The sequence below is a fragment of the Rhinolophus sinicus genome, linkage group LG03, assembly GCF_036562045.2.
Source record: "Rhinolophus sinicus isolate RSC01 linkage group LG03, ASM3656204v1, whole genome shotgun sequence".
Taxonomy (NCBI): domain Eukaryota; kingdom Metazoa; phylum Chordata; class Mammalia; order Chiroptera; family Rhinolophidae; genus Rhinolophus; species Rhinolophus sinicus.
In genome coordinates this window covers 24,988,999-25,005,053 of record NC_133753.1, presented here as the reverse complement: position 1 = coordinate 25,005,053, position 16,055 = coordinate 24,988,999, and the positions used below count along the sequence as shown (strand labels likewise).

The 16,055-nt window shown below is 35.8% G+C and overlaps 1 protein-coding gene across 17 annotated transcripts in view; it reads right to left on the bottom strand.

The window, feature by feature from the left end:
* The window catches only part of NUMB (NUMB endocytic adaptor protein), a 134,262-nt gene that overhangs the window by 47,023 nt on the left and 71,184 nt on the right, over positions 1-16,055 (bottom strand). For all 17 annotated transcript variants that reach the window (XM_074327247.1, XM_019733382.2, XM_074327249.1 and 14 more), the window contains one exon: positions 7,359-7,499. In XM_074327247.1, coding sequence (XP_074183348.1) covers positions 7,359-7,484 — 126 coding nt within the window. In that variant the 5' untranslated portion in view covers positions 7,485-7,499. The remainder of the gene's footprint in view (positions 1-7,358; positions 7,500-16,055) is intronic.

Genomic DNA, 16,055 nt, shown 5'->3' with positions numbered 1-16,055 from the left:
ACCTTGCAACTACAGCACGGGCATTTGATTCAATCCTAGTCAATGGAAAGTAGTGGGAAGTTTGTGTGCTTGTAAGGGGTTGTCCCATTCTGATATAACAGATACTCCCTCCCTCAGTGTTTATCTTTAGACAACGATGAGTGTATAAATTATTCTTTAAATTGCTGGATTCTGTGTGTTTATATTTTATCAAGAGTTTTGTGCTGATAGCTATAAATTAGTATAGTTTCCTTCTTTGATGCTGTCAAGTTTTGGAATGCTACATACATAAAGAGAATTTGTAGGATTATAAAATGAATTTGTGAGGCTTGGATGAACAGATAAAGCATGACTTCTACCTTTTCATTAGAAGCTTAATAGTATTCCATTGGTGTGCTACAGGTGAGAGGTGGACAAAGGAGACAGGTATCTTTGACATCTTATGGTATTTCTTCTACAGTAGTTGGTCTCTTTATATTTTCAATTTCTTTTGGAGTAGTTTTGGTCATTTATGTCACCCAAGAATATTACCAATTTTACCCATGTTTTCAAGCTTATTTGTATGGAACCTTAATTTTTAAAATTTCACCACTATCTGTGATTATTTTCCCATTTTAGTTTTTATTTTATGCACTTGTGTTTTGTTTCTTGATAAATTATGTTTAGCAACTTTCAATTTTGCCTAATACTTTCTACCAAAATCTGAAATCACAGATTATTAAATGTTACGTGGTAAGTAAGTCACTGTAGGATGAGGAACTACCCTTTGAGAAATACAGAAAAAGTAAGAGCTCTACTTTCTGTGCCATGGCTATACGGACACACACAAAATAAGAAAGTCCTGTTATAAAAATACTACCTATTATAACTTCTAGCACAATGGCAAGTCCTTATCTTAAAAAGGACTGGACCCCCAAACCACCTAGAAGGTCACTTAATACAATAAAAGTTGGTCTAAGAGGCAAACACATCCAATTCTAGCATTCATCTGTTCAAGTCTCCACTTGGTCTATCCTGCTTGTACATACTAGTACAATTCCCGATTTAGGTTTATAGCCCTAAACCAAAGGGATAAGAAAGCACTTCCATCTCATTGAGTTAAAATAATTAGACCAATTTATAAACATCAGTTAACAAATATGAATTCTGTATCCAGCCCCTCAATCTCTATCCTTTCTAATTTGAACAGAATATGATCTCTTCCAGAACCTAACCAACAGAAGACCCATTTTAGCATTCCATATTCTACATAATCACAAACCTAAGATTTTACTTACAAGTCAGAGGACTGGTGGACTGGCTTGGATTCTACCAATTTATTTAACATCTAAAATTAATACTAGCACTTTAAAATATGTTAGTAGGCAATTATAGATAGATTCTGAGTGTATTGCTTTAATAGGTGAAGCATACTATTTAAATCAGCAGTTCTCAAAATTTTTGGTCTCAGGACCCATTACACTGAGGACTCTCAATAATTTTTATTTGTGTCAGTTATAGCTATTGATAATTACTATATTATAAATTAAAACTAAGATTTTAAAACAATATTTAATTAAAGTATAATGATAATTAACTCGGTGTGACATAAAAACATTTTTAATGAAAAATAACTATATTTTCCCCCCAAAAAAAAATTGTGAGAAGAGGGGCATAGTTTCACATTTTTGCAAAGCTCTTTAATATCTGACTTAATAGAAGAAAACTGGATTTTCATATTTGCATCTTCATTCGATCTGTTGCAATTATGTTGTTTTGGCTGAAGTACATGAAGAAAATCTGGTCTCACATATGTAGTTGGAAAAGAAAGTTCTTCAGGACCCTATGAAAAGGTTTTAGGGACCTCGCTTTGAGAACCACTACAGGTAATATTTGTGTATAGGTAATATTTCACTTTTAACATTAAAATTCCCTCTCCATTAAAACAATCATCTGTTATACTAGCAGATTGACTTCTAAGACAAGCTTTGAAACTCACTTTAATCATTACTCACACTAAATTACACTTACATAGGCACTCGTATACTTAAACACACACAGCAGAGACCAAACTTGTACTGGTTTCACTTGATTATTGTCTAGTATTGCATTTTTATTTCTAGTAATTGCATATCCTGTACCTCCTAGTCTCTAGAGTAGCTAGTCCATTGTCTTCAAAATCTAATTCTACAACTTCTCTCCTCACTCTTCTACGAATAGCTTCCTATTTCCTTAAGAAAACATGTCTTTAGAATAGATATCCATCAATCTCAAGCCACCAACACCATAAATTTGAGCGCATTTACACCCTTTTTTCCACTTTTACTAGTGTTTAAATAGAAGCAGCCTCTTTCCTCCAGTCTAAAACTAATTAATCCACTCTCTACATGGCTTGTAAAGGTCTTTAATTACGCTCAAGGCTCTCCCATCTTAAAAACAACATTCAATAGAAAACAAAGCCACCAGTGATTTATACACTTCAAATGAGTAAACTTTATGGTATGTGATTATATCTAACAAAACCACTGAAGAAAAAAAAACACACACACGGTTTCTCAACCTCTCACTCCCTTTGCTACTCTGCCTTTATGCATGCCCTCCTCTGAAGACAAACTTTTGCATTAAATTTTTTTTAACATTTTATTGAGGCACAATTGACATACTATAAACTGTACATATTTAAAGTATACAATTTGCTGAGTTTTTGAACTATGTATATTTGAGAAACCATCATCACAATCCATGTAATACACAGCCATCACCAACAAGTTTCCTTGTGTCCCTGTACAGTATTTCCTCTTCACCCCTCCCTCTCCATCCTCATACAACCTTGTCTGACAAACTTCCTGAATTAGTAATCTCTAGATTTATTGTCTCCTTCCTTATTTTATACCCATTCTTTCCTCAGTGTAGATTCCATCCTATGACTCCACTGTAAATGCTATCATCAAAGTCACCAAGACTTTCAGGTGTTTAATCTAATGAAGTGTCGTTTGTACTTGATCGCTTGATAGCATTTGACCACTTTCTCCTTCCTTGAAACCTTGGCTTCTGAGGCCACACTCTCCAGGCTGCCCTTCTACCTCTCTAGCTACTCATTCTTAGTGTCCTTTGAAGAGACCCACTTCACTGCCTGTCCCTTCTATGAGTATGTCCTAGGCCCTCTTCTCACTTCCCCTAGGTAATCACGTTTACTCATGACTTTAATGACAATTTATATACAGTCAATCCTCATTATCTGAGGATTCCATATTCACCTACTCACTAAAATTTATTTACAACTTCAACATCAAAACTCACGGTCTTTTGTGGTTAGTGGGGATCTGCATGTACATGAACCACAGGAACCTCAAAAGGAATTCCTCTTCTCTACCTACAAACGTGCTCTTCCTCAGTGAGCATGCCCACTGCCCTATTAGTTGCCTACATGGAAAACTTTTTAAATCAATTCATCACTAGTTCAGAATTCTGTGGTCTCTGAGGCCAGGCCAGATAACACATCATTTGCCCAGCTATATCTGACTAAGGAAATGCATCTATTTCTAGGCCATAGAAAAAAATTTCGGGTTCTGATTCTCTTCTTCTACCCAGTTGTATGTAAGTGTGTGGGGTAGGATGGGGTGGAGAGGGGAAGAAAGGTAGGTAAGGGGGACACAACATACCAGAGGGAATAAATGTCTTCTAGAAAGGATTTCAAAAGGCCATTTGGAAAAGACTATACAAAAAAACACTCGAAATGAGATGCCTTACCTGAATAAGATATAAATCTTATATTTTATGTGCTTATCTCTAAAGCACATACCATCCAGCTGTTTCTTAAGATAAACGAGAATGACACTGAAAGATACTGGACCTTAATTATCTCACACAAAGTACTTAAAGGCTATATATTTCACAGCCAATCAGAAGTACTTTAATGAACATTACTTCAATTATTTCAACACTGTATACCAGCTCTCAGAATCCCGGGAATGAGATTTTAAAAACGTATATATATGTGCTTATTTATTATAAATGATGTGTTCACAAGAAATGTGACTAGTTCCAAAGGATATACACTGAAATGTAAAAGATCCCCAATCTTTCATTCCTATTCCATAGTTCAGAGTTGCTTGTGTGCTCTTACAGATATTTCTTACATATATAAGCACACATATTTCTTCTTTACTACAAACAGACTCGTATTATAGACTGCTCTGTATCTTGCCTTCATTACCTAATAATAAATGCCCTGAAGTCATCTTTCCGTATGAGCACATGCAGCTTCCGACGTCAGTGTTTCCTATGTCCATGATCATCACTTCTAACAGCTCAGGACAAGAAATTAGGTGTCTCCTCAATACCTCCCTTTTTCCTTCCCTTGATCCAGTCCGCCTCCAATTCCTGTTGCTTTGATCTCTTAATTACCTCTCAGCTTACTTCATTTCTTTTCATCTCCCTAGTCACCACCCTAGTCCAGCCTACCATCATCTCTCTCCACTGGATTACTGTCATAATCTCTCACTAGACCCCTTCTCTGGGCGACCTCCAAACCACACTGCAGCCAGAGTCCCCGCAGCTGGGGAAGATGAAAAGGTTCTGGGAGATGGATGATGGTGATGATTGCACAACAATGTGAATGTTTTTAATATTACTGTACTGTAGACCTAGAAATGGTTGAAATGGTAAAATTTACGTTATGTATACTTGACCACAATAAAATAAACAAATAAATAATGAAAAACACCATACACTGAATGGCTTCCCATTACCCTAAAAGTCCAAAATCTTTAATATGGCCTACAAAATTCTGCCCTACTTCTTTCCAGGTTCATCTCATGTAACTTCCTACACTACACCCTGCCTTTAGCTCCTTGGTATCATTCTTTTCTCCCACCATCAGGACCTATGTATAGACACATTCCATAATTCTAAAATGCTCTGCCTACTTTTTTATTTAATTCATCCCCAGTCAATCTTTAGATATCAGGCCAAACTTTATTTTTTTAGAGAAGCCTTCCGTGGATCCTCTAGTCCACGTCATGTTTTGTTACAGGCTCTTACAGAGTCAGATTCCCTTTTTAAAAAGTCTTTACCTCAGTTTGCAATCATGCATTATTAGTGCAAATATTTCATTAAAGTCTGTCTCCCCCACAAAGAGACTATAAACTCCACAAAAGCAAGAACTATGCCTTTTTTGTTCACCACTTAGTATATGCCTGGCACATAGCAGGTATTCAAAGAAATTTACTGAATACATGAATATAGATCTACCTTATTCTTTTTAACAGCAGCAAAGAATTCCACTTAACAGATGTCATAATTTCTTTATCCAATCCTAGAATGGTGGACATTTATTTCTAGATTTTTGTTATTACAAACAATGCTAGGAACACCAGTATAATGCCAGTATATCTATCTATTAATGTACTTAAATGTAATTCCTAATATATAATATAAAATTGCAGGTCAAATGAAAAGTCCATTTACAATTTTTAACTGATATTTACAAATTGCCCACCTAAGAGGTTGTAATTTATACTTTGAGTAACCAACAGTGTATAAGAATGGTCATTTCCATATACTTAATACTCAACTCTTATAACCAAATGTGCCAACTTCTTTGCTGCGGGGAGGTAGTAGAGAAGAGTGTTAGTTTTTATGTAAGACAGGTGTTTTTTTCTCTTCGTATTTTAATATTATACTAAACATTAAAAATTAAAATATTTATGTTTATTATTCCTATAACTAAGAAATAGCAAATGAGTTAAGTAAACAGAGCTAAGTGATTAGAAAAACACTCAGTTATTGGACAGACTGTGGAAAACTTTGTGTATTTTTAAAACCATGTATTTATTTAACCTGTAGATTGTACAAGTCACTTTTCCTGTCATATAGATTTTTTTTGTTTCTGAAGCCTTAGTCCATGTTTTAATCAATGGTACTGAGGCAGTAAAAACGAGGAGAAAATCACAGTAAGAATATTTACACATAAGAACATAGAAAAATAAAAATAATAATAATAATAATAGAGGGCCAGCCCTGGTGGCTCAGGTGGTTGGAGCGTGTGCTCCTAACACCAAGGTCGCCGGTTTGATTCCCACATGGCCCAGTGAGCTGCACCCTCTACAGCTAAGATTGTGAACAATGGCTCTCCGTGGAGCTGGGCTGCCATAAGCAGCCGGAGGTTGGCGTGAGCTGCCGCGAGCTGCTGCAGGCTGCTGAGTGCTGCCGTGGGCTGCTATGTGCTGCCATGAGTGGCCGGCAGCCAGCGTGAGTGGCCGTGGGCTGCTGTGTGCTGCCTCAGCTGGGGGGAACCCAAGGCTCATAATACCAGCATGGGCCAGGGAGCTGTGTCCTACACAACTAGGCTTGAGCTGGGGGGGTGGAGGTGAGGCGGAAGATGGGGGGAAAAAGAGAGAAAAAAATTTCAACATTTTATATTAAATTAACTTTTTCTTGGAGATCTTGACATTTTAATCTAGTTCCTTCTACTTTTTGCCCCCAACTCTAATACAAATCACAGTGTACTGACATAATTGTGCCTCTTTTCACTACACAGTACAGCGTCTACTTTTCCATGTCCTTAAATATGACCTTTCTTCTCCCAAGCTTTAAGTAGTAGTAAGAAAAAGCAACTGCACAGCACACCCTTCTCTAGATCTTCACTCTATTCTTAACGTTTGAACTTCCATTTCCTGTTCTGACAAATGAAGGCATTAAACGAACTCTACATGATTAAAAATTACAAGATTAAAGAAAAAATTCCTTTTGATTTAACTCTTCTGATTTAAGATTTTCCAGAATAAACCAGGCCTGTCTTTAAGAAAGCAGACTCCCACTACTTCTACTCTGCCACCCAGTAAGCATATCTCACAGAAATTAATTTGATTCTTGATAATTCAGGATTTTTAGACATTTCAGGATTAGTATTCTCATCATAAATGATCTTATTTGTAGTGATTCCAGATTATATACCTTCTCACATATTTAAATTTTGGATTACCATACTAATAAAAGAAACTAATGTCTTACAGATTTTGGTTTAGGGAACCAATGAATAAACGTAATAAGTATCTCTTTACAGAGGAAATCTCACAATCTAAAACCAATACCTCCAGTTTTCTGTTAAGTAGCTTTGCTCATTCTTTCCCTGAGGAATTTAAGTACCTCCACCAGCCTAAAAGATCTCAACTTGAGAAAAATGATGTGACAGAGCTGCATAAAGGAAATATCCTCTTTAAACATAAAGAGAAAAATCACTAACTATAATCTATTTTATTAATGTACCATTGGAGCAGAATATGAAGGGATTAATTTTTGGAGGGTTTTCTTTTAACTGTCCTAATTAATGGGACTTCACATACAATAGACCATCAACTCTTTTCCACATAGAGATTTATAGAAACATGAGCTTTTACCTTAACTGGGAAGCTGCATTTTCCAGTACGAACCCCTTCTTCATCGGTCTGCCACTGATGCGGACGACTGGCCTCTGGAACATAAACATCTTTCTTTCTCCTAAAACTTTGCCGTAGTTTGTTCATTTTAATTTTTACAACCTGTAGACACAGTAAAAGAAATATAAAAAAGAAGTTATTGCTGTCTCACATATTTAAACTTTGGATTACCATAAATAAAAAACTAATGTCCCAAAGTAAAGATTTTGCTTTGGGGGAAAGGAGCAATTAGTACACTTTCTCTTAGAGGAAGCCTAAACTCAAACAAATCATTCCACTTTTTGAAGACCAGTGTAATACTAGTCTTATTAAACAACAATAACCTCTTAGGATTCGAAGAAATTTTATTCTGAGAACTTTCAAGTACTCTAATTGTAATAATCCAATGAGTATCCCTACTGACCTACCTTTCAAATCCATTCTAACTCCTGAAAATAAAAATCTGTACATATTTGTCCCAAATTATAGAATGCTAACAATTTCTGAAAGCTTTCATACTTATTAGGGTAAAATCATTCTGAAACACTGACATTTGGGGAGCTTTCTGGCTTACTATTAGAAGACACCAAGCAAAGGAGGGACTACAACACCTTTTTTATAAAAGATGTTTTACAAAAAGGAATAAAATAAAGTTGCCTTGAAACATACTTAAAGAGAATGCTCTACTAGGATGAAATTATTCTAAAGAAGAAATTTCTTGCAAGCAATATGACATCAGAATGTACTTTCATATCTACAATCATTACAGATATGAAAGTAGTCTGTTTTCAATGACAAAAGTCCATGTCTCATCATTAACTCTGTCAATTAAAAAGTATTAAAGTATAATCTGTTTTTTGTTTTGTTACTGGAAAAGGCACTTCTCTAATGCTTTCAAAGGTGCAGCAGAAATCACAAAACTACAGGGAAGGAAGACCCAACTGATAACAACAGAACATAATGAGTAAGTGTCCTTTTACAGAGCAAATCTCAAAATCTAAAACCAGTATCTCTAGTTTTTTGTTAAGTAGCATTCCTCATTCTTTCACTAAAGGATATAAGCACCTCAACCAGCCTTAACTTGAGATCTTGAGAAAATGATGTGACAAAGTTATGTAAAGGAAACATCCTCTTTGTCAGGAGTGTTAAATAGCAAGGGATTGAATATTAATTCCTACATGACACCAATGAAAGACCTGAAAATCAAAGTTTGTATTCTGAGGAAAAGCATTTTTTATTTTAAAATGTGTAATGCCACAGCAGAACTATTATCAAATTAGCTAATTTACACAGACAAGTCAATCATAGCTTCTTAAAAGGTAAAAATTCTGACAGACGAATGGCAATGTAAAAAAATCTCTGGATTTTCTAAAAATAAATTTATTTCTCAATTCAAAACTGATTTACAGAGTCTCTGAAGTAGCTATTAAATAATCAAAGGACTGGACAAAAGGTACTCCATTTCTCTGCCCTTAAGTAAATCACTCATTCCTAAACTAAACTAAATGAGAGTCTACCTTAATCTAACAGACTTCCAAAAAGAATTCCATAATTCCAGCCTTCCTTGATAATACATCCTGTTAAACTCTTTCATATTACATTTTAAAACTATACAAACGTTTTGTACACCTGAAACTAATAAAATATATACACAAGCACAAATAAAAGAACATAAAAGCACCTATCTCCCTGCTCAAGTTGGCACTCTAAGAATATTGAGGCAAAAAGCCTGTATGATTCCTTTCTTCTTAACTTCTTTCTCTGAATAAAAAAGACCCAAGCGCAACACCTGAAAGCCATCCCTGCATTTACCTTTTCTCTGATCAATAACTCTGCTGATTGTACCTCCTTACTATATCTTCATGCCCCCGCCCTCACCATGTTAGTCTACTCTTCTTAGACATTTTTGCTTAAATTATTGCAAAAGCCTATTACTAATGGTCTCTTTGCTTCCAAGAGAGGTCCATTTCACTCTGTTCTCCTGATACTGCCAGAGTGCTTTCTAAAACACAAATTTAACCATACTCTGTTTAAAATCCTTCAACTGATTCACATCACTTGCAAGATAAAGTCCAAATTCCTAGGCATGGCAAACACAGTCCTTTTCATCTGGCTTCACTCACCAGTCCCCATTCACACGCTAAGCTCCAGCCATACTAAGCTACTTATTACAGTTCTCTAACAACAAGCCTTCTTTCAGAGCCTCTGTAGATGTTCCTTCCTCTGCCTAGAAAGACCTTTCCCTACTTGCCTCTGGTTAAAATCTATTCATCTTTAAAGAGTCAGTTCAGTTCAGGGGCCGGCCCAGTGTCTGCGGCGGTTAGAGCTCCATGCTCCTAACTCCGAAGGCTGCCGGTTAGATTCCCACATGGGCCAGGGGCTCTCAACCACAAGGTTGCCAGTTCAATTCCTCAAGTCCTGCAAAGGATGGTGCCTGCAACTAAGATTGAGCACGGCACCTTGAACTGAGCTGCCTCCCGGATGGCTCAGTTGGTTGGAGCGTGAGCTCTCCACCACAAGGTTGCTGGTTCAACTCCCGCAAGGGATGGTGGGCTGTGCCCCCTGCAACTAGAAATGGCAATTGGACCTGGAGCTGAGCTGCGCCCTCCACAACTAAGACTGAAAGGACAACAACTTGACTTGGAAAAAAGGCCTGGAAGTACACACTGTTCCCCCCAATAAAGTCCTATTCCCACTCCCCAATAAAATCTTAAAAAAAAAAAAAAAAAAGAGTCAGTTCAGTAGTCTTCAGGAAAGCTAGCTAACAGTTTTTTTCTGACAAGTCCCTACCTGGCCTGGGTTAGGTCCTTCCATTTCATTATCATTCCCATTAACACCTTCTGCATACTTCTTGTACTTCTGTTACTGTACTCATCAAACCTTTTAGCAATTTTAATGGTAGACTACAATTTATTTGTTTAAATAGTACCCCTGCATCATAACACTGCTTGTCATATATGTGGCATACTATAAATTTGAAAAAATGAGAGAGAAAATAGATCCCCATCATATTAGATATTTCCTAGGTAGGATAAATGTAGACATATAACATCAGAGAAGTCATCAATGCTGGAAAAGGTAACAGTAGGCCAACCTCTCATTGACAAAGGAACCACTTTGACAGTTTTCCTTAAAGACATTCAACCTCTATATAAAATACCCAAGTATAAATGTATCTCCTCTTTGGGCAGCTATTTATTGTTGTACCATTCTACTGACCAAAAAGAGTGGAAGTATCGACCAATTTGGGGTCTAAATATCTTGTCATTTTCAGTACTAAAATGGTCTGCTAACAGCATTTCTACAAAGAGTATTACATATCAGTGATTCTCAAACTATGCTTTGAGTAGTCCTACGTTATTCCCTGGAGGAGACCCAGGGGGCACTGGCTGTTTGGAGAGAAAGTGCAGGAGGTGAGAAGACTGGACACAACTCGAAGGAAGGGTGTCCAGTCCTTGTTACAGCTTCAAACAGACAAGCTCCATTTTTTCTGATTTATATGTTGGAGTTGCAAATTATTTACAGTGAGTGGTGTTCTGGGTGACAAAATCCAACTGTTCAATTTTTAGCAAGTTGGTAAGCCTTTATTAAAAATAAACTATACAAACTTATCAGTTATTCTAAAGCAAATGTAATAAATACTGAAAACTTATTACTTCCTAATGACTACGTTTTACTATGATCTATGCTTCCATGGTTATTTATGATTTCTGTATCTGTATGGTGGAAATGCTATGCAATGCTGGGCTAGTGTACATCTCTTCCCAACTTCATGGTTGTAGCTTGAAATTGGCTTTGGTGGAAGTATTTATACTACAGAATTTGGCAAAAAAAACTACCAATCATAGCTTGATTAATGTTTTGTGATTGCCTAGCTCGAAGAAACTGATAGAGCAAATGTTAATAATGCAGATTAAACTTAACAGTGTGGAGTGTCTATAACCATTACACTATGACTAGCACACAAAAAACAGAAAATATTCTTCCAGTATTTGAAAACTATTATCCAGTTCAGCTAAGAAGTATTTCACATCATTGTGAAATTTAACATCTTTGTTGTTTCCGTTTCACCTTACTCATTAACACAGACAAAAATATCAACCATCGGGGTGGCCAGTGAGCTCAACTGGTGAGAGTGTGGTGTTAATAACACCAAGGTTGCTGGTTTGATTCCCGTATGGGCCACTGGGAGCAGCGCCCTCCTTAAAAAAGAAAAAAAAAAAAATCAATCATCATTCATGTCGGAACTACATTTGGTGAACTAGTTGAGCAACACCAGCATACCACCGACTACATGGTATGTTAGAAGATGGTAAATGCTATACAGAAAAAGATGACCAGGGTTAAGAGGGGGATTAGAAGTGCTACAGGCAGGGATAAATTTTTAAATTAAAGGAACATTGGAGCAAAGAAGTGAAGGAGGTAAAAATAAATGAGCCACGCAAGTAGGATGAGGATTCCAGAAAAAGAAAATAACCAATGCAAAGCTCCTGAGGGGCTAGCTTGGCTAGAGTGTCTGACAACAGAAAGGAGGTCAGTGTGTCCTGTGCAAAATGAAGACAAGCAAGTAGGAGGGACGAGACCAGACAGGTTACCGAGGGCAAAGTCCTGTAGGCCAAATGCTTTGATTTTTCCTCTGAGAGAAATGGGGAGCCATTGGAGGGTTTTAAATGGAAGAACTTACGCTTTACGTTTGGCTGCTGGATTAAGAATGGACTGAATGGAACAAGAATGGAAGCGAGCAAACAATTAGGAGGTAACTATAATAATCCAACAAATGAGGGTGAACTGGATCCAGATGATTAAGCTCCTGAATCTTGCTTCCACACCAGCTCTGGAAAATTCACTATTCACTGATACAACATCTGTTGAAATCAGGCTATTTAAATGTGGAAAAAGTGTACTAGATTCCACTATTAATGCTGGAATTAAAGACAGTTTTCTAAAACAAAGCTCAACTGTTTCAAATATGAAGTCTTATCTACAATATCAATCAAAAGATCAGCTGAATTGTCATAGTTTTCATGGCAATTAACCTGTTTAAACAGATTTCTTGAACACTGCCTAAGTAGGTAAGTGTATGAAGGATTGCACACATACTAAATAGTTCACTCTAACCAGGAAAGAACAAAAAAAGAAGAAATACTAAATACTAGGTATCCGCCTGTGAATGGTCGTACACTAAGAGGTTCATGTGCAAGTTTACAGACTGTTAAGAAATAACTGTCCCTAACCACAGGAAGCCCACATTTTAAAGGGAAGAGACAGACTAACTGCAGGATCAGCTCCCAAATGCTCCGAATAAAACAGCATATAGAAAGAATGACAAAATAAAACTCCAAAAAAAGCAAAGCTTTCTAAATGAATTCTCTGTAAAAAAGACTTAAGGGATAAGCAAAGTTGTATCCAACTTGTTATACTCACCAACTAGGTTAAATTCCTAAAAGAATCTTCTATAGCCAGTTTAGTCATGTAAGGTATGCTACTCCACGCCTTCAAACAAACAAAAATTCTCTAATAGAGAATAATTATGCTTCATATGGTAAGCTATAAGCAAGAAATGGTCTTGTCTGCTAGAAAACGTAATGAAACTAAAAAGACCAAGATTCAGTGGCAAAAGTATAATTTCCAACAATGGCTTCTCAATATTGCATATGTAGACAGCTTTACGGTTCTAAAGTTGGATTATTTTAACATTTAAAAAAGCTTTGTAAGAACTACTGGTCAGTAACTCTATAACAACAGACTTTCTATAGTGGTTATTTACATTGGAATGGATTACTCAGGAAGACTATAAAAGTCTCACATTTTTTGATGTATGGTTTAAGAATTCTGGGAACTATATACACTTCAAATAAGACATTGGTCTAACAAAAGAATTTCTCCTGGTGTGGCCGGTTAGCCCAGTTGGTTAGAGCTTGGTGCTAATAACACCAAGGTTGCAGGTTCACTGCGAGCTGCAACTTGCTTAAAAAAAAAAAAAATTTTCTCCTAATCTGTAAATTATTTACCTGAAAATGGAAAAATAACACAAAGTAGGAGAATATATGCCAAATATACAAACAAAATATTAGTGTCCTAATATTTAAAGAATTAAAAAAATTAATTTATTTGATAAATTTTAAAATCAAATATCAGTTTAAAATAGAATATCAACAGAAAATGGGCAAAACATACAACAAGCATTTTACAAAGGAACAGAAATAGTCAATGAACCCATGAAATAAATGCTCTACTTCATTAGTAATCAGGAAAATGCAAATCAAAACACTATATACCATTTTACATCTATCAGTTTGGCAATATTAAAGAATCAGACAATAAAATAGAGAGCAACAGGCACTCTTATGCCCCTATCGGAGCATAAATTGGTGCAAACATGTTGAAAAGTAATTTGGCCTCATCTAGGAAAGTTGAAGACGCACATACCCTTACTCCTCTGCCAGTTTCATTTCTAGGTGTATATTCTAGAGAAACGCTTACACATGTGTACAAGAAGGTGTGCAAGACGTCTGTGTAGCATTGTGTATGTTTGCAAGTAAAATAAAAATAAACACTAGAAGCTAATTAACCATCAACAGAAGAAATACAGAATACTTACACATTAGAATACCATGAAGAAGTAAAACTGATACCCCAATAAAAAATAATTTAAAAAAACCTCAATTAACAGATAGTCAAGAGAAAAAGAAAAAACAGTAAAAAGGAATGATCCACAGCTTAACCATCAACATGGATGAATCTCACAATCATTGTGTTGAGGGAGGAGGGAAGCAAATTGCTTTTATTATGAATCCTTTATATAAATACTAACGACACTTGACTATCAGAGAATACTGCCTGTGGACCAGGCACTGTGCATGTTGCATATGATGACTCATTTCATCCTCACAATAGCCCTATCAAGTAGCTTCTATTTTTAATCTCCATTTCATAGACGAGGAAACAGGCACTGAGAAGTTAAGTAATTAGCCCAAATCACATGGGTGGTACATAGCAAGACTGACTGGTGCCAGAGTCTGTGCTCTTAGTCCCCTTGACATTACAATACCTCGCAATAAATATGCAAAACTAAACAAGATAACTTTTAGCTACATATATATATATACATATATATATATGTATACACACATACATATACACACACATACATATATATATAATTAGCAAAACTATAAAGAAAAACAAGGAAATGATAAACGTAATTAAGAGCAGTGTTACTTCTGAGGGAAAAGAAATGGGGACATAATCAGGAAAGGATGACATGGGGACTTCAAAAGTTTTAATAATGTTCTAATTTATAAGCTGAGTAGTAGATACACAAGTTTTCATTTCATTATTCTCTATAACTTACATATGCTACATATATTCTTTTGTCCATATCTACTATCTTATTATTTTATTTAGGTGGAAAGCAAGTCACCTAAAATCGTTTCTGGAACTGAGGACACAGATGGGGAATGTAGAAAAACATACACACATATAATTAATGTAGAAATGTAAATACATACACACATAATTATGAGATCTAATAAAGAGTAAGAAAAATAAGTCACATTTAGTTATAAAATTTAAGTTTCATTTTTCACTAAAAAAAAAATAAGTTATTGAAAATTTGTCTGTCCAGCCAACTCCTGAATGAACCAGAGGCTTCTGAAGGGCCTAATGGCAAGCTACAACTCTTAGGGAAATGGAGATTTTTCTTTTTAGAGTTTTTTCCCTCCTAAATTATACTTGTTTACTTTTCTTTGTTCTATAGTCACAAGTACACCTCCAAACTTCAGACCCTTCTCATATATATATTATAAGAAAGATTGTACAAGACAGGAGTATGCTTTAGAAAATTCACTAAAAAACAAAACCCTCAAACTGCAGCACATACTTGATGTACACAGTAGACAGAAAAGACACACTCAGGAAACTTGACCTTGACACTTAAAATTGTTTCCCTACAAAGGGGAAAAAAAGAACCAAAGTTAGCCAAAATAGTAAAATTACTCTATTTTTTACAACAGTATTAGTTGGTTCCAAATGTAAGAACACATAAACAAAACTATAAAACCATGGGCACCATTGTGAATATTGCAAATACCTTAAGTACCTCCATAAAGTATACTACTGCACTATCTTGCGATATATCCAACACAGCCAGGGATTTCTCCTAGTATGGAACAGTTTGCTGTTTTCAACAGAACACAGTTGAAGTGGGAAGCTTATGTTCATAGGATTTATGCTGTGAGAAAAATATCTGTATAACACTAGAACCACACTGCATGCTTACACTACGTGAGGGATAAAAACATTGTACAGTAGAAACTCACTGAGCAGAACGATGAGAGATCTAAATTAAATTGAAAAAATTAAATTGTTGAGGTGGCTGGTTAGCTCAGTCGTTTAGAGTGTGGTGCTAATAACACCAAGGTTGCCAGTTCGATCCCCACATGGGCCACTGTGCGCTGCGCCCTCCTTTAAATAAATAAATACATACATAAATAAATAAATAAATAAATAAATAAAGTTTTTCAATTTTCACTTTTATTTTACTGTCCTCTGAATAAACATGGTTGAATGTGACTATATACAATTCCACTGTATTCTTCATCACACTTCTATTCCAGAATTCTACAGGGGCAGTTACAAAAAAAAAAAAAAAAAATGTTGACTATTCATCCACCAAAA